We start from the raw sequence: 20,062 nt of genomic DNA on the forward strand, positions 1-20,062 counted from the left end.
TAAAATACACAGTCCCAAGTGGCTTTTATTGGAGCTTAAGATGTGTATTTGATACAAAAGGAAACATATCTGACTAACAGTTCAGTGAAGGAAAATTGCATATAAGAGCACTTAAATATGCACATTAAAACCAAATCAGACATTAATAACAAACTAAAAAATCCCATTTGCATAAATAGATCATTTAGAATGATTTCATTTAAATTTTTAAAAAGATAATTAGAAAACTGACTCTTTGCTATAGTTATAAAAAAAATCCCATCCCAGTAATAAATATATACATAATAAATGATAAAAAAAGACAATATCAGTTTTTAAGACAACATTTAGAAGCTTTTCCAAAATGATTTTAAACCTGTACATTTCATCAACGACAACAGAAAGGATGAATATGTTCTCCTCTCAAAGTAACAGCAGTGTATGGGGCATCATATAATGGTTACTGGGTAACCAAATAAGATAAATGTAATACTACTTACTTGCTGATTTTCAAAGATACATACATCTAAGTTTTTGAGCAAAACTGATATAGCAGTAGCTACAGGAACTCTGGTAATCATGAATTACATTAGAACTGATCGCAAATTTTTGTTATATTATAAATGTGAAGAGCATTGCAGTCCATTCACCAACAATACAGCATAATGTTTATCAATCTGCATTGTTTTTTTTTTTTTGTTGTTGTTAAAAAAGGAAGTTTATACTGATTCTTTATGGATCACATTTTGAAAATACCTCCTGAAGGATTAATCAGAGGGCCTGAAGTATGGACCGTATTTGTTCATATTCGGAATTGGGGAAATGACCATTGTTGGTTAAAAAAAGGGTTGTTCCATTACATTTATAAATCATAATGTGCTCATACATACAGTGCTTGTGGCACCGCACCTCACGGAGTTGCTGAGCAAAGATTAATATACTGTACTTTCTAAATACTGCTCAGGGTATTTGTATCAATACAGTGAAGCAAATAGGATCCCCCCAAACCCATTTTACTACAGAAGTAACACCCTGTTCATTTGTCCTTATTAGAGATTAGCGTCTCCAGTGCTATGACTTTAAACAGGAAAATGAAGAGTAAATTGTTATTGTGATCTCTTTCAGAGTCACAAAAAGAATGAGAAATAGTAAAAATCCGCAGCTGTTCGCTTATACTCAGAAAAATTAGAAAATATGGCTCAAAACCTTTAAGGTGTTTGGAAGAAACACTTACTCTACATTATTTCACTCTAAATTCACAAGTACTTAAGGCTCATACACTTGGTCACGTGAAAACTGTTCATCAGATTATTCTAAAAGATGACAGCGAGTTGCTGAGGGATCTCTGGTATCCAAATAGAGTAGGAGGAATGGTCTGTGGACTTGTGTAAACCAGTCTGAAGGATGACTCGAAAATAACTCTCAAATCTCTGTCAGTGTAAGCTTAATCATTCCTCCCATTTCCTCCATCTGGATCTGGAAGGTGTCTTCGTTGGAATAGTGCTTGACGATGTTATCATCCATGTTTACCATGATCCTGAAATGAAGCAGAGATGGTGGGACACTATGGTTTAGTTTTAACCACAGAATGATCCAATGACAGAATAAGGCAATAATATATGTTTTATAAGTACTAATAAACATCCAATATCCCAGTAATATGCAAAAATTGGATGTACCAAATATAACCATATATATAGAATATTTAATAATATAAATATTTTTTTATTAAAATAATATATTAATGATAGATAATGAATGTAATACATACATACTCTTTATGCTGTAATCGATTTATAGCCAAAGTTTAAAGAAATCTGTGTGCCTTACCCTTTCTTGCATTTCTTGAAGACTTTTCCCATCTTCTCAAGAGGAACTTCATATTTCTCTGAAATCTGGTGGATAGGAGATCCATTAGCAGGGGCCATAAGTAAAACTTTACATTACTGTGTCTATCTGACATGCATGTTATTGTTATTTACATAGCAATGGATCATTTTAAGCAACTCAGCACAATAAGTATGAAGTATTTGTGCAGTAATTCATGGTAATGCAACCCATGTACTTCTTAAATGGAACATTTGTAGACCCAAGTCATTTTTCAAGCCAACTAGTATCAAAGTTCATCTTATTTCGGGATACAAATGGTTCGCCTTAATGTTCTCTCAAACCCCCAACCTTGGAAAGCATTCTGTTACGCACACCACACAAAAACACGCACACTTTCTTATACCTGTCGCAGGACACTGTATAGCCCATGCCAGCTTTTGTTTTTATTAGCTGGTTGTGTTTTTAAGGCAGTGTGATTCACATGCTGACCTCCTGCTATGTTTTAATGCAGACGGCCTGTTGACAGTCAATCTCTTGCTATGTAACTCAAAGTGCCCATTAAATCACCCTGCTTCAGGCTCTTATTTCAGGGACTCTGCATTGACCACATGCAGTTACTGCACTTCTCTGGCCCTGTTTTTCTTTTCTTTTTTGCTCAATTTCTCTGGTAGGTGCTGTGCTGCATTAGAAACGTCGCTGTAGTTGTATGACGTATGATTTTAGGGAGGGAGCTCTCTTGGAAACAGTGTTTGTGTGTGTTTTTGTCTATTTGTGGTGCAATTAAAGGATGCATCACGAAACAAAATGATACGGTTACAACGTTCAATGTTCTCCATTCTTTCTGTGGCCATGTCCTTTAACATTAGAATTGTATTAGTTAAATTAGATTTAGATATCCTGAAGAAATGTGAGTGGTTCGTGCCTGCCTGAATTAAAACAAAGCACCATGATGTTTGAGTGTTGTGTATGGACAGCAGGGCAGTGTTATTTGCTAAGGTACTCTTGGGGGTTTTAGTTAACTTCTCATCCGGGAGAAAATTATGTATGTATGATTGTTTCAAAACATGACAGCACATGTCCTCTAACAAGCATGATTTGGCTTGATCAGAAATTGATTTCAATAGAGCAGGCATTCTCAAAATATCTGGCTTGGTTCAAACCAATTATTGTTATTATTTGATAATATATTTAACAATATTCAATTATACTATTTAATGGATAGCTTTCAAAGTCCTCCATTTTGGATATATTTTTTCCACAGAGCTCATCGCAATTCATTATGGGAATGTATGTTCAAATTTCTAATTCCAAATTCCTATGTGCCTTAGCAGACTGCACTAATAATGTTGAATGAGGACATTTGGGGAAAGAGAAGTGAACTCACCGCTTCCACTAGGCCTTTTACAGTAGGAGTTTTCAGCATGAGAGCATCAAACACTTCTTCTGTCTCTTTGCGCACATACAGCAAAACTGCAAAGGCAGAAAAATGAGGTCAGTTATATATGGTCACTCATGCACAAACTGCAAGCCCAGTTTTCTTAAACGTGTGGTCAGATTTGCTAACCAAAATAAACCAAAGTAAAGTCAAAGTCCTTTGCCAAGACTTTCATGTGGCAGGTGATTTGATATGTTTTTCTAATGCATGCCTTTAATGACTTTGTATTTCACTTGGTGATCCCTGTAGTAATGGTTTCTGCTGATGTCTATAAAGTCCGACCGGTGCCGCCCCCCCTCTCCCCTCTCACCCAAAAACCCCAGAAGAACTGGGCAGCATCCCAAACCATTACTGGGAACACTGTGCTTACACCAAGGGACTTTCAGTAATGTGGACAGTCCGGAGTACACAGATTACAAACATTAGATCCAATTCCAAAGCTGACGTGTCTCCTTTGGCAAGAGTATTTTTTTTTATAGATAGATACAAACATCCACACAAACCCACACATGGCTGACCATGACTGCTATTTAACGGGCAAACAAGCTGGAGACAAGGAGAGGGAGGAAAGGAATCATGTTGGGAGGGCTAGCAGCCTCCAATGACCTGCAAATTTCCATAATTTTTTTACCGGATCCCACAGATATTTGGTTCTACATCCTTTGTTGAAGTGACCGAAGCAGCAGTGTTTGCCTTTGAAACGCTGAGACCCCATGGTCTATAATTAGCTCTGTTCCAAAACCTATAGTCAGCTACCTTACTAGTACCTACCTACTACCTATATAGGCAACTGGCTTCTAAAGCAACATCCTAGCATCATGGAACCTCATAAGTGACGATTTGGAACACTTGGTAGAGTGACTATGCATGTCACATAAGTAGTGCCACTCACATGCAATTGGTTCCAATACAATTTGATATTGACAAATACTGGGCAAAATAATCCAAATGAAATATTTGAACATTTATTTGTATTATATTTTTTACAATTACATTTTATTGAATGTTATTATATTTTATTGATACTTTTCAGTTGCAAAGTATACTTAAAATCAATCATTCACCATCTTGATTTTTTTACTGAACTTGTTGCAGTGCATTATGGGATTGCCTATTCCATGAAGGATACATGTAATCCTGCCTTTGAATATGTCTAAAACAAGGCATCTTATAAGATATCCACCATAGGCAGCACACTAGGTTTTGAAACAGAGCAAATGTGTTTTGAATTACAGTGTTTTTGTGTGCGGTTACTCGCAAGCAACCAAATGGCATTGCACCATAACAGCACTAATACTGCAGTGCAAACAATACTGAAATAAACACAGAAATACCCAAAGATCTGTCTCATCCACCTAATCACATACAACGCAGTTCCAGTTAAAACACACCTCTTTTGGGCTCATCCATCCTTGCCAGCTTATTGGGAGGTGATCCAAACTCCTCCTCAGAATAAGGTAATCTCTTCATAGCTGAGCTGAAGAACATGAGGGAAAGAGGAAAAGTGAGGAGGGAGATGAGTGTAGTTCTGAGAAAACCACCATCCCAATCGAAAAAAGGAGGCGAGTACATCATTGCCAATTACACAAACAGCACCTGCACATTTCCTAGAAAAGCTACACTCCAGGGAAAAGCTAAAGGCTGTTTGCTCTATAATGCACATTTTGAACCCTACTCTGTCTCGAACAAGCATTCCCAACATAAATGAGCTCAAAGAAGATAGGAGACAGAAACTTACCCCTCCTCTGAGTCCTCCTGTGAGAAAGGCTATAATGAGAAAAGACAATACAGCATTAACAAAAAATATAGAGCCCTTTTAACAGTTAATTTACCATTCGTTAACAAAAACCTTCAATATTTCAGAATATATTTCGGAGCCTAGTTACATATTTGCTGGTACCTCCCTGGCATTACTGGTGTGACCCTTGAGGCTTCCTAGCCTGCCACCCCTTCAGAGTGTCCAGCCCACCCTCCCTCCCCAGTTGAACTCTTTTGGGGGTTTTTAACCATCTTAGTTTTCATTGTGTTCAATTGCTATTTTTTTCTTTTTGATCCAGTTTTCCCGTTTGCTAACATACTGTGACAGTATTCTTTTTTTAAGGACTCATTAACATGATCAAAAGTGTCAGCAAATACTTTAACATTCCTAAAAAAAAATCCCATTTCAACTTTAATCAAAGAATCCTGAAAAAATTTTTATCAGTTTCCACAAAAATATTATTCATCCCAAATGCTTTCAACATTGATAATAAGAAATGTTATTTGAGCACCAAATTAACTTTTTTTTTTTCTAAAGGATAATGTGACACTCAAGACTGAAATTTCAGCTGTGCATCAGAGGAATACATTTGAATTGTAATAATATTTTTAAAATATTACTGTTTTTACTGTATATTTAATCACATAAAAGCAGCTTTGATGAGCACAAGAGACTTATTTCAATACCCCAAACTTTTGAACAATAGTGTACAGGATATTTACATGAAGCTTACATTGGAAAGTCTTTAAAATGTTACATTTTAATTTTACTTAATATAGTTTAATGTAGGTGTAAAATTAAACATTCAGCTGAACTTTCAGCTTCTAAAATTCTTTATTTTATGCCACAAAAATCAGTTTGAGATGAAACTACTGTATAACCCTGCAGGACCACCACAGTCGCCCTGCTGAAGACCCAATGGGTTTAACCATTAACAATTGCTAAAACATTTTAACCTACTTGTGATGATAATGATGCACTCGTAAAATTCAGACCAACTTTGTTTTTATTTATGTAATCTTTTAGTTGTATATGTTTTTATTCCTGCATACTGCAATGTAAACTCAATACAAAAGCTGTCAGACCCCCAGAGCATAAAACAGATCATTCAGAACATGTCAACATTGCATAAGCACATAAAAGCACTTAACATCCTTCCGTGGCTCTAAACTTGCTTCATTTGTGTGACACTAAAAAAGTATGGCAAAGTTCACATTTCTTGTTCATTTTGTGTGATTTAGTGAAAAGTAAATAGCCAGAAGGTTTATTTTTGGCTCTAGATACACTCTGGGCATCAATGTCACACAACTACTGATGATCAAAGGTCATGTTTAAGGACAGTGTCTAACATTTGCTTTCCAACAGAACGGGGAGTCATGTGATTTTTGCCATATGGGTGAACAGGTTTGTGAGCAAAGGTGGAGAGTGAAGTTAAAGGAAGCGTTCTACCAAGAAACTGAAATTATTAAAAAAAATAAAATAAATAACTTCCAGGTCTGAGAACCTTAAAGTTAAAAGACATGTGATGGGTACCATTGATGTTTATGGTATTTGGTAACCTGAATGGTACTCTGAATAAAGCTGGCAGGACAAATTAGGCATGTTTTTATTTGTTAAGAAAGTGTGTGTTGGCTTAAGATGTGATGCCTTGCAAAGAACTTTCAGATAACAGCCAAACCCATGCCATAAATGCCAGATTTTATAACTGTGAGAAACGACTATATTCCTTCCAACTGACTGCATCATTCCGGTCACCGTGACCCAACGAAAATCTGCTATTTCTGCGAAATGTTCCAGTAGTCTGTGCTCTCGCATGCAATAAAAAGCACTGAAAGGATGTCGATGTGCTTTTATGCAAAGTCACTTATATGTGGAGGATAATAGGGAAAATAGAATAATTCTGTTAGGGGCTTCGTCATAGTGGTACTTACATTTAGATCATTAATCGTTTTTGCAAGAGACCACAAATTTTAAAATTAAAAAAATCATTTTGTTAACACCACTAAGGGCATTTTACTAGGTTGGAAAAACATTGCAGTGTCAGGTTGCTAATTTTCTTAATTGGAAATAAAATTTTAAATTCAAAAACAAAATTAAAAATTCACTAAATGATAAAATGATAAAAAAAAAAAGATTGACAAGAAAAATAAGAGGTTCATTTTTCAAATAGCCCATATAATAATTAATTATAATATTTTTTTTATTATTTATAATTTATTAATAAATAACATAGTCAATTAATAAATAGTAATTATATAATGTATTTATAATGCTTATTTTTTTTTACGTTCATCACTGGGACACAAAATAAAAAAGGAATATCTTTTAATTCTTATTTGATTAATTGACTGACTGACTGATCTGTCAACAATCTTTCCGTTCCAAGCCACTGAGTGCGTTTTCATGCATTTTACACTGTTTGTGTTTAATAACCCGTATTGTATAAGTTCATGTAAACACGTAAAGCAGTTTTCTTCATATGAGGAAATGTCCTAAACTGTTTAAACAAAAGCTAATTTGCCCTGTGTGTTTTTGCCAATCACCCCATTCTCGCACCGGCATTCTGGTGTCATTCATTGTTCTCTGATTGGACCATTGAGGCTAAACCTAACAGATAAGATACGGGGTCGTGCAAAAACTGGAGTTAATGAGGTCAAAATCATTCTAAACTATGATTGTGCTCACATGCTGCAAAAACGTAGGCCTACATTATCGTCCATTCTCCTATCTTTGTATCTTATCACCAGTGCTCACATGCAATGTGACATAACACACACTGTACCTGTACACCAATAGAGCACAGAGCATTTGAGTTTCATAAGTCTGCCGAATAGCTGCCGAAAGCTGAGAATATCATAATCTTGCCCCTTTTTGCGGTCTATAAATCTGAAACATTGTAATGATATTTATTATATATCTTATGTGCAAAAAAAAACTAAAAAAAAACGTTTTACACACAATGTTAAGGATTGGTACTCACATGACGCTGGAAGGTGGAGAAGTGGATGTCGGGGATAAAAAGGACAGGCTGCGTCTCGTATTCTGTCATTGTCTTGAAGACAGTGATGTCGCTGCGTTTGTGCATGAGGGGCCCCTTGACATCTGGCCCAACTGAGAAAAATGGGGCAAGAATAGAGTGAAAAGCAAGTCTCTTCTGAGCTCAGACTTACATTTTCAACGAAAGTATCGGGTCAGTTGAAATAGGTAAACAATGTGCTTACAGTTTCCCAGAGCAGCGTTAATGTCAGGGCCCTTGCTCTTCCTGCGGGACTGTTTCCTCTCCTCATCACGGATTTTGCGTTCTGCACCCTTGTCGCAGAAGACCTTAATCTGGCAGTATGCGCGGTGGATGGGTTTATTGCTGCGGTTGTTGTAGCTGTAGGTGTCGATCTGTAGGTTGAGCGGTAGGCCCTTCACTCCCTTCTGAGAGGAGAAGTCAGTGCTCAGACAATTCACTGAGATAAAGATCTGTGGAAAGAAGAGAGGGAACAATTAATGTTGCAATGTTTGTTGCATCATTTGTTACAAATCAATCCTTGGAAATAGAGAACGTTGCGTCCTTTTTGCGTCCTCAAAAAGCTAACTGCACACTGAACAAAATTTCAGACTGGTTAAAATAATTTATTCTTACATTTTCAACAAAAAAGTGCAGTAAAGTAAAAGAGATTAGAACCAAGAGAAAACCTCAAAATGCACTGAATGCAATTGACAAATGTTATACTTGATCTTTTTAGTCTTTAGTCTAACTTTAATTAGTGTGTGTTTGTTTTGAACTTATAAATTCTGTTTTCTGTCAATGCTCTAAAACGTTTGTGAGAGGTGAAATGGGAACACCAGAGTGTCATGCCATCTATCTATCTATATTAATGAGAAATATGATTACAATGTAAATGTATTAATAATGCAAATTATAAATAAATGTAATAAAATAAAATTTATCACTTTATTTTTATTGCCATTAATTCAGTCTGTTTTAGTGCTCAAAAAACTTTTTTACATTTCTTATTATTATCATCAGTGATGGAAACAGTTGTGCTTTTTAATATCTTTTGTTGGAAACCATGATTAAAAAAAATCCAGAATTCTTTTATAAATAGAAAGTTTAAAAGAACAGCATTTATTAGAAAAACTTTTTTTTGTAACAATGTAAACATCTTTACCGTAACTTTGATCAACTCAATATGTCCTTGCTGAATAAAAATATCAATTTCTTTATTAAAAAAAAATCATACCGACCCCAAACTTTTGATCTGTTGTGTATATGTATAACTCTCGATCATCATCTGTTTATTCCTACCGCTGTATCACCAAAGCAAAATTTACTTAACTTTATCCAATGACAATAGAGCATCTTACGTAATAATGGATTATTAACAAAAGACCAGAGACAAAATGAGAATTACAAACAAATGGGCATTCAACTACGCTAATCAAATATTTGCACAAGCATTCACTAAATGCCTGTACTTTCTCAAAAAGTCCTCTAGGGCGCGCCACAAGAACATTCCAGCCATCCTTTTCCAACACACATTAGTGTTTTGCCCTGATCTCTCTCTCTTTCTGGTTCTCACCCAAGTGCACAGAATCCAAACCACGCCCACATACAACACTGCCAACAGTGTTAGACACTGTAGACTGAGCACACGGATGAGTATCCTACAGCGCAGGTCTATCTTATGATCTGCATCCTGGTTATAGGATAACACTTCAAAATACTCAATTTCATTCTTTAAACTATGAATTGTTTACTTATAATTATATCAATACACACATGTGCGTGACTATTCCTTTAACAGCCTGCTTTGATCCTTCGACTTCGAGAACACAGATGGAAAATCCAAACTAATCAGACAGAGGTAGAAGATTTTAACCAAAATCTGTTCGTCACTTGGTGACGGGTTTAACCCGACCAGTCTGGACACACTCGTCGAACAGGATTCCATCAGCCTTCCTGTCACAGTGCTCACTGCTCCCCCGTTAATGTTTCCTCATTCTTAACCCTATTGTTGGGTGCGTCTCCTCATTAACACATCAGTTTCGCACAAAATAGGGCTGTCAAACCTAATGATCTGAGAACATAGTAGTCCCTTCTTCTTCACACTTTCTTAGGATTTTTCTTATGGGTCACAGCACACTTTGTTTGTGGATCCTGAATAAATCCTTTGTTTGTGTACATGTATTGAGCATCAGGTTTATTTTGAGTGTAAATCTTCATGTCAGTCATGCTTTTCCTAAAAGGTTGTGTCTATTTAAAATACATAAAACACATACCAAGAATTCTAACAGAAGGAAATTTAGCAAATATTCACCTTTAGCCTCAGTCTAAAGCCTTTCAACAGAAAGCCGTTTTCACCAATCTCATATTAATTTCTTTAGATATCAAGAGGTGAATCAAACACCAATAATGTTGTTTATTGATTAGAAATAATGAAGTGCCCAAAATGTCTTTACCTTTGCTTCCTCACTGATGTCCCATGTGAATGAAATGGCGTTATATGAAATCTCCTCAATATTGCTGATGGTGTTGAAACTTTCTTTGTAGTCCGCTGTGGGAGACAAGAGGAGCTTGATTAATGAGCATTTTGAGAATTGGCAAATGATTTTGGAAATCATATTTTTAAATCTCAGTTGCAGATATAAGACAAGTAGAACTGACTATAGTAGACTTTTTAGATCAAATCAAGATAGTTAAATGTAATCAATTCAACATATGCTGCTGGAAAAACTGTTGTGATGCAACATTATAACAAATTTGTAATGTGATATTAAGTATCAAAAGGTATTTTTCCCTCAGAAGTCGACTTTCATTGAAAGCAAGATAATGCTGTGTACCCTTTCAAGCTTTACAATGTTCATCTTTTATTTGTTGTGTCATTGATGGCTCTCCCCTTGACCTATTGTCTTGTCCCCACCTGCAGCCCCCCTTCCCTGCGTCCAGTTTGTCTGTGTTTGCTGTCTGTGTCGTTACTCCACCCTGAACTGCACTGGACCCAAAGAAACTTGAAAGTGTGACTAAGATCAGTGAGATCAGAGGTGTAGTGACATCCTCACCGATATCAATGCATCTCTGTTTGGCCGTGTGCTGTCTCGAGTGCCAGTATTTCCAGTGCTTGAGTTGGTCATCTCTGGTTTTCTCCTCTCCAAACACTACCATCACAACACTCTGAAAAACAGCACGGTGTTACTGCTTTCCATTATAGTGTACACACTCAAACATTCAGCACTCCAAAAAGTATTAACACACTTCAGTCACTCTTAAATATATACAAATTTGATTGGAAAGTATCTGGACACTTACAGTAATCTACTGTATGCAATGTCACTATATTAGACTAGAATATGTGGCATCTGCAAAACAAATGATAGGTCTTTTTGTTGAAACCTTTTTTTCAGAGCCATTTTTGGTGTGTGAGTGTGTGTATGTGGTTCAGGTATTCCTTACCAGAAATAACAGAAACAGCTTATAAATCATATAAAATGATGCATTTTTGAAAATGTAAAAATGCAGAAAGTTTGGGGCTGTGTTTGCGGTTATATGTGATATAATACAGTTAGTACAGTATAAAAATCATTATGTTAATGAAAGGTTCCCATAAGACATGAAAGCCCAATGTGTGTGAATTGTTTTAAAGTGTAGATGAAGTGTCCAAATACAGTTTGGGACAAAAAAAAAATAATAATAATTATTATTTTAATACTGATCTTACCCTGACTTTACAGATGGGGCCGTGCATCAGTTTGCCATTGTCGGTTTCCCTGAGGGTGATGGGATAGAACTGGCCCTTGTTGAGGTACGTCATTGTGCCATCACCAGACTTCTGCCTCAGAGACTTAGAGGCTTCTAACATGTATTCAAAATTATTACTGTCGACAAAACACAAAAAAGGGGGTCAGTAATACATATTTGCGTTTGCACCATCTGACAAATTACACCCATGACAATTTCCCTGTTTGCTATTACACAGAAGAGCTCATCATATTTGTTGTAGGTACACTTTCATTTGCCCATGGGCCATGTGCACCTGTCAGGATCCAACAGCGACCCTATTCTGTTTGCACACACGCACTCAGATGATAAAACCTCCTGACTCCCCGGGAGACACTTAAAGGGAATGAGGTTTTTCTCTGGGGTTTTGTTTTTGGCAGCAAACATTCGCTTACCTTGACACTGTGTCAAACGTTCCGTAGTCTTCCTGCGAGACCATGCGTAACTGGAGATCCCCTGGGAACGAGAACACCTGTAGCGCACAAAAGAGGGGCGAGAGGGCCTGGCATTAGCGCAAACAAGCACCACGCTGCCACACATTCAGTCAGTGAGAGAAAGCTGATTGCTAAGCCAAAGAAAAAAAAACAACAAACGGCTCTCCCAGCTCCCTGTGTGTGTGTAAGGTTTTTGTGGAACTATCATTTCTAAGGAAATCCTCCCTCCAGGTTTAAAGAGAAGGTAGAGAGAGGGAGCGGGAATGAGAGCGGGCAAGAGAGAGAGAAAGGAAAAGAAAAGGACCTGGCTATTATGTGAGAGGAAAATACAGCACTTTATTGTGTAAGAGAGACAATGGCATAATGACATGCTAGCTGCTATTTTGGCATGTTCAAATAAAAATAGGGAGGGGGTTCAATCCAACAATGTCTTTAGAGTCGCCAGGTAAATGAAGTATTGTCTGAGGGTGGGAGACAGGAGATGTGTGTGAACTTACGTCTGAGTTTTCTGGGAAGGTCGAGTCTGGGGTGCGTGGCTGTGTGTTTGGGCTGAACTGGTTGTGGGGGAGCTGACGGTCGAATCCCACCGTGTGACTGTCTGGTTCTGAGCAGTGAGGGTTGGGGACCGTGACCGAGAAACCGTGGGATGAACCCTCGGTCTTCACGGAGTAGTTTGGCACAGCCGCGATGGACACCGTCACCGTAGTGTCAGGTGAGGGGAAAAGGCCTCTCTTGTCCTGGGTGTGCTGGTTCCCTGGAAGAACAATGTTTAGGGGTACTCCTTTCAGAACCTGAATTCTGTTCTCCGATGGCATTGACGTCTCTTGGAGAGGGGCCATCATGTTCCTGTTGAGAATGTAATAACATTTTAATAACCTACAAGCATGCAGAAGCACATTCACATACCTTAGTCTAAAGCGAAATGTAAACATGTAAGGCTTTAAACAAGATTAAAATACAGAATATATTTTTGCTGGGGAGAATCACAAGCTCATTAAAGTCACCATGAAATCAACACAGGCATTATTATAAATAATAGCAATAGCAAACCACAACCCTCTAACGATCCAATCAGTTCTCAATGGAGAAAATCAAGTCCCACCCTAAATATCGTCTTATTCGAGAAGAATTTTAAATTTACATCAAAATAGGCAAGAAATGCACACTGGCACGGCAGAATGGCAACATTAAACTCTATGCGCATGATATTTGAAGATTTTAACATAAAGTGCACTTATGCTTGCAACAGTTTAGCTTGTGCACGTTTTTGCTACTATAAAGTCAAACAGACCAATCAAATCAATCGTATAAATGGTCGTCGATTCTTTTTTTTAACAGATTATTATTGACTGTAATTGCATTCCTAAAAGAGAATAATTAAAAAAAGGGTCTCATCTCCTCAGTGTGGGAAAAAAATAGCATTCATTATTGCATCTTTGATGAGAGCTTCACCTTTTGTTGGGATCCACATCAGAGCCCAGGACGTCAGTCTTTTGCTGGGATATTGTTCTCTTATCCCGTGGCACCTGGGGAAAGTAAACAAACTCTACGTTAGTCTGACCACATCCAATAGCATCAGCTTTACCCATTATATCTGTCGGTGAACATATTTAACAGACTTAGATGTCGGATATCATTAAATCCATCCTTAGTTAAGTAGAACTCAAATAATAATCATACTGATATACACAAGGTTAGTTTTTCCTTTCTTCCTTCTTTAAAATGGAAATGATGTTACAGTTAAACCAAAAATTATTCAGACACCAGATATAATTTGTGATATTTGTGCAGGACACTATAGTTTATTTATGTAAGTGAGGATAGCAAAATAAGTAAACTGAGATATTACACTCAAAAATTCTTCATGCAATGAGACCAGTTAAACATGCTTTGACCTAATGTTGTTTTGCTTAAGTGTTTTTTCTTTAATTGATAATGTGATATTATTACACCACAGACTGAACAAAATTAAGCATTGCTTGGTTATTGGTTGACCTAAATTGGTATTATCTAATTGTAAAGTTAAATTTAACAGCTGACTCAACCTAATTCATTTGCGAGACACTCTAACAGACGGATGGCCAAAACCAGTGAAATATCAAGTTCTTGTCATATTTAATAACCATTTTCTAAACAATAGCGAATAAATGAATACATTTTGATTTGAGTGTATTACGAAAACCTAACTTTTAAATAATTGAAAAAGTTACACTTTATTTTGAATTGCCCTTTTAATTACAGTTCTGAGTAAGTATTATTAATCTATGTGCTTACTAATCAGGGTTAAGGTTTGGTTTAGTTGCTTGTAATTATGATCATTTACTGTTAATACCCTGTTAAGTACATGGTTAGATGTGTTACAGGGACACTGTAAAATAAAGTGCAACTGATAATAATTTATGAATTAAAATTAATATAAAATCATTCTTTGTATTTTTGTTTGCTTATTTAACCAGATATTGCAGTGATTTAATTTTATTTTGTTCATATATAATGCTTATTTTGCTAGTAGTACTTTGGGTTTTAGAAAAGTGCATTACAAAATGCTTTTATTAATTACTATTCTTGGAGTTAATCTTCTTCATATACCTTGTAGTAGTCGTATAGCAAACCCAGAGCTGCGGCACTGTCCTCATCTCCATTAATGCTCATCATGGCCTTGGTGGCGGCTGTGAGAGGGTTCTCCAGGAACGACTTCCAGGCCTCATCCTCACTTGTGTAAGGCCGGCGCTGGTTGTAAGCCGGATCATTCTGTACCACGAGCACAGGCCGCTTACTGTGAGGAACAGTTCAGAAAGAGCCATCAGTACAAGACTAAAAGCTAAATGAATCTTAGAAACATTTAAAACAGTTAAAAGGAACGAAAAAATGGACGATGAGCTTCAACAATCTGAAGATGTTTTGGCGTTATTGCTGGTGTTAAAGTTGACAGAAGAGCAGGTCGTTGTTGTGAAAGGCTTTCTTTATCTCAGGATCTGAGACAAAAACTGGGCCCAACAACAAATCTCTGCAAAGACCGCAGCTTCCCGTTTGACAACATGTTTCACTGGCTCTTCCAGTAAGACAGCCAGTAAAGTGTCAGAAGGAGATCTGGTGACTTTTCACTGACTGTGACAAAGTTCATTAAGAAAACCGGTTATGGCCTTTTTCGTCATCATTCTGTCATTCTCATGAGTACCATCATCTATTTTCTAGACAAAGGTGGTTCACGGAGATTGAATATACTTTGGTCCAGTGCTTATGAAATATTTATACAGTTAGTTCAGGCCTTTGAATCTGACTCTTCCCAGCCATGCGATATTATCACCACAGGAACCATTTCACCGTTTGTATCACTCCGCTTGCAGTTTTTCTCATAGTGAGTGTCACGGCAGACCAGCAAACCCAACATAATTTTACAAATACAACTGTTGTTTGTCACAGAATGTTGTTTTAAGAGTTTTTTAGGCAAGAATGTATTTGCCGATTAAAAAATGTGCTTCAACGTTTTTAGAAATGTGAGCGGCTGTTTATCGCTCATGTACATCTCAGCCAGTCCTTCGGGAATTTGCCACTGGCTCTTATGTAGACAGTGTTTAAACACAAGGTATAATTCATGTTGCATCTATCAAACAGGCAATCTTTGCTCTAATTAATCAATGACTTGCTCCAGATGAATCCCCTTATCCCCTTCACGGTGAATCCCCTTAACTGTTAAAAGGAAGCGTTCCTTCATTGCTAGTTTTCATTTTAGTAACTGAGGCTTGGGCTCAACTGTTAAACTTTCAATTTGAGGATTAAATCCATGGCGGAAGGAAGTAGTTTAGCACAGAATTGCTTTTTAAGGAATAAAACAAAGGCAAAAGTGGAGTTAATTTCTCAAGAAGGCTGAGGTTAAGGTGGGGAACTCTACCATCAAATACATGTGACCTTTTTAAAATTAAATCTACTGTGTTTAAGCACATACATTTTTTCGAGAGGATGAAGTTTTCGAGTATTCATGCCTTTTCGATTTTATTTAGGAATGGCTTCAACATGATGATGGTTAGTATCTCTTGGTTTACTTGTCACACAACACTACTATTAGCCTTTAATAATAGAATGAATCTATTTAAGTTGCTATGACAAAACTTTGCATCCAGAATTGTTTAACGCAAGCGGATTATGGGTAATTTGATAACTAATTGTACCATTCTTTCTCCTTGTTTGATTTTACTTTTGCAACCTGATAGATCCGTTATCCTGGGACAATACAACCTTGTGGACACGCAATCCCACTTCTAAAACAAAAGAGGCGACTTAGCGCAAAATTACTAATGATGTGTTTGTGGGCACAGCCGCCAAACTCCAAACACTAAACAAGAGAGTTTTCCCTTCAGGATTCACAGATACAAGGTCTCACATTTCTTACACTATGGTGATGGTCGTCAAACAAAGTTCTGTTTGCATGTGGAAAAGCTCACCAATGGGCAAATATTTGGGATTTACTTTGGTGTCTGATGTTCTTTAGAACAGTTGAACCAATTCTGAGAATTAAAAAACTCTAACTTTTCCTACAAGGTCGCGTTAGATTTGCATGCTTTAAACAATGTACAACAGGCTTAAACACTGTTCCTAAGAAATTACCAACGCCTAGAAAGCTGGCTGTTTCAATCAACTCTTCTTACAAAACAAACTTTGACAAAATTGAACTTGATCAATCATAAAATAATATAATCCATAACATTATTATGAAAAATAATCATTATACAACATTATCTAAAAACCTAACAATTTCAGCCAATATGTGTCACCAATTATTACCTTTCCAAAAACACAGATGTTGGTTCCAGCTGTATTTACATAAGCAGCCTTTTAATAAATTCTTACAAAAAGGTCAAGCTTCCACAAGTTTCCCATTTAGACTCGATGTAATTTCACTCCAAATCAGGAATATCAACGTACAAAAAAACACAAATAACACGCAAATCTGTCAAACGGAGAGCTATGCTCGTAACTCCCGCGGCAGGTGCATACACCTGTCCCGGAGCAGGTCTGAACATGACAGGTGAACTGAAGAGACCAAACAGCACAACTGTGTAGCGGAATCGGCTCTCGGCTGTCAGACAGACTCCTCGTGGTAAGCCACATTTCCAGAATTACTGAGACGAGTCGAGCTAAACTTTGTCAGTTCCAGCAAATTAAGCAGTAAATAGTGAGTAATATTTCAATCATAGGATCCTTTTCTGTTGATCATCCCTCGGTAAACTATGGACCTACAGTGGTGAACTTACTTGTCATGATCCTGTGACATCTCTTATGGTCGAACTGGACTTTCTAGTTGGTACTGTAAATCCGATCCTTCTTCTTCTTGTATGGAGCAAAGCTTTCAGAATGGGATGAGGGCTGCGTTAGAATTGCCTGTATGAGAACGGGTTTTGTTGGCTTTTCTCGCTTTTTTGGATATACTGAGAAATTGGGGCCGGTTTTACCTGTGACAGGGCACTGGATTGGATTACACCTGAGAGGAGGGGCTTAATATTCAATGATGCTCATTGCTTATGGTCCTGCCTGTTTAACCTAAAAAAATCTGATGAAATTAACGGTGCAGTGATATACAGTATATATTGTTGTTTTTTTTTTTTCATTATTATTTTAGAATCACATAACAACATTTTTAAATAAAAACTAATTCCTGAATGATCTTTAAATAGTTCAGGGCTAAATTTACCTGTAAATTTACACACAATATTTACATTTTGTTAACATGTCTGATTTAAATTGAACATAAATGATACTTTTTTTTACTTTTAATACAATTGTAGATTACTTTTATAAATGGATTATACAATTACAAACCATTTTAAACCATCTGTATGGCTTAGACTTCTGTATGACTACATTTGCATTAAAAAAAGAAAGTGTCACAGAACTAATCATGGAAATGTTTAAACTGTTTGTCTTACTGCATGCTAAAAAAACTGAGTTTGGTGAAAAACCTAAAAAACTAGTAGTTAAAGTTATTGATAAAGTATTAGGTTTCTGAAGATAAGCAAAAATAATCTAAATAAAAAAGTCAAATGTAACAGAATTGCACTTAAATTGTAGGCGTATACTGTTGAGAGTGAGAGTAACAGACACATTTGAACAATTGATGTAATTTTGCTGTAAAATTAGTTTTCATGTTGTAAATCTTATGCAGCAGGTTGACAGCATTTCTATTCATGCATTCATGTGCCTTTTGTTTCCTGTGATTTGTATGCATAACAATATTAGGTGTTGCCAATACAACACTAAGTTTGCTGTGTTAATTTAGCATATTAGGATCGGCCCAATTCAAACTGCTGTGAACACCCACACCAACCCAAAACTGAAGATTAGAGCTCTTTAACTGAAAAAATGGTTCCATGCTAATTATGTAAATGTACAAGAGAAAAATTATACTGATTTAAACCCTAATGTTGCCTACAAGAAATACACTTTGAGCAAAATGTGAACAGCAGGCTTAATCTTCTGAATAATCTGTTTGTTTGTTTATGAGCTAAACACTGATTTGTGTTTATTTGCATGTAATTTGACTTTAATAAGCTACAAAAGCCAAAGGGAGATGTATAAATTGCTTGTTGTTGTTAAATTCCAAGACATTTGCATTTTTTTTTTAAGTATGCAAATGACCCAACTTGATAACTCATTTCCCCGTCAGTTTCTGGGACAGCTTTCACTCTAAAGGATAACTAATATCCCCATCATCAGTGTAGAGAGTCGTTCTCGCTACAAGCTAAGTGAGTTTAGACAGTTAAGTGGAGATAATTCCCAAAAAAGATACAAGGATAAGACGATAAACAGCAACTCCCCTTAGTGAGAGAAGGCTTTAGAGATGCTATCATTCAGTTTTTAGTTTATACTCCCCCCCCTCCATACACACACCACCAACACACTTCTGCTCCAATGTTCTGCTGCAATGTTTGTTTACCCTAATGCTGAGACTCATGCTTGAGCACACTGTTTATATTTGCTGGCATGGCCTTGAATGTGTGCTGACAGCAGGAACTTATTAGTGTATATGCAAGTGGAATGGTCATTCAAAAGGCAACTGTCAAACCTAATTTAGTTAGTGCTGCTTGTTCATTTTGAGATAGATAACATATTAATGTAAAATATTGTATTATTAAAATATTTGATGTTATTAACACAACATTAACATCTGCCCTCCTGTGGCTAGCGTTTATGGAAGCTTGTTACTGCCATGGAATAAAAAAAAGAAATAAGTGCTTAGCAATCGCCAAATAAAGTCAAAATCTCTAGATATAGACTCGCAATTCTGTGAAAAAAAGAATAGCAATTTTCTCAGAATTGCACATTATAGTATTAGAATTGTGAGAAATAAACTTGCAAGTGATTTTAAACCATTCAAGCGTAATAAGATAGTAGCCACTTTCGCACTTGAATTGACAAAAAACTGTCAAAATGCCCATTTTTGGTCAGTATATTCATAATCAAACTCTTAAATGAGTTAAAAAGTCTTAGATTAACGTAAAGAGTTGTGAGAAAATTGAATGCGTGTCCAATTCACGTCATGTGCGTCAGGTCTTAAAGGGGTAGTGTACCCCAAAATTAAAATTCTGTTATTGATTACACTCGTGTATTTTGGGGTCCAAAACCCATAAGACGTTCAATCGTCTTGGGAACACAAATAAAAGATCTTTCTGTCCCTCCACTGACAGCTACGCAACTACCACTTTGACAATTCAAAAACTTTGTAAAGAGATTGTACAATTAATCTACATGAATTGAGCGGTTTATTCCAAATTTATATTGTCACTTTATATGACGAACAGATTGAATTTAGTCTTTTATTCACATATAAATTAGAGCCCGACCGAAAAAGGCCGATACCGATA

General features: G+C 36.5%; 1 protein-coding gene across 2 annotated transcripts; it reads right to left on the reverse strand.

The window, feature by feature from the left end:
• On the reverse strand, positions 1 to 17,635 carry grhl1 (grainyhead-like transcription factor 1). Of its 2 annotated transcripts, none has more exons than XM_039668198.2 (15): positions 17,456 to 17,635; positions 14,793 to 14,979; positions 13,656 to 13,729; positions 12,701 to 13,049; positions 12,165 to 12,241; positions 11,711 to 11,867; positions 11,055 to 11,166; positions 10,455 to 10,549; positions 8,225 to 8,471; positions 7,984 to 8,114; positions 4,983 to 5,011; positions 4,636 to 4,721; positions 3,194 to 3,279; positions 1,810 to 1,874; positions 1 to 1,516 (listed from the first exon to the last, which is right to left on the reverse strand). In XM_039668198.2, exons 1-15 carry the CDS (start codon positions 17,473 to 17,475, stop codon positions 1,402 to 1,404), a joined length of 1,830 nt encoding a protein of 609 aa, XP_039524132.1. In that variant the 5' UTR covers positions 17,476 to 17,635; the 3' UTR covers positions 1 to 1,401. The 2 variants fall into 2 exon arrangements, with proteins under 2 accessions (XP_039524132.1, XP_039524143.1); XM_039668209.2 differs by lacking the exon at positions 17,456 to 17,635 and adding an exon at positions 16,986 to 17,387.
• Between the last annotated feature and the right edge of the window lie 2,427 nt (positions 17,636 to 20,062).

This window comes from Pimephales promelas, chromosome 15, assembly GCF_988280905.1.
Source record: "Pimephales promelas chromosome 15, fPimPro1.hap1.1, whole genome shotgun sequence".
In the NCBI taxonomy this organism is placed as follows: Eukaryota; Metazoa; Chordata; class Actinopteri; order Cypriniformes; family Leuciscidae; genus Pimephales; species Pimephales promelas.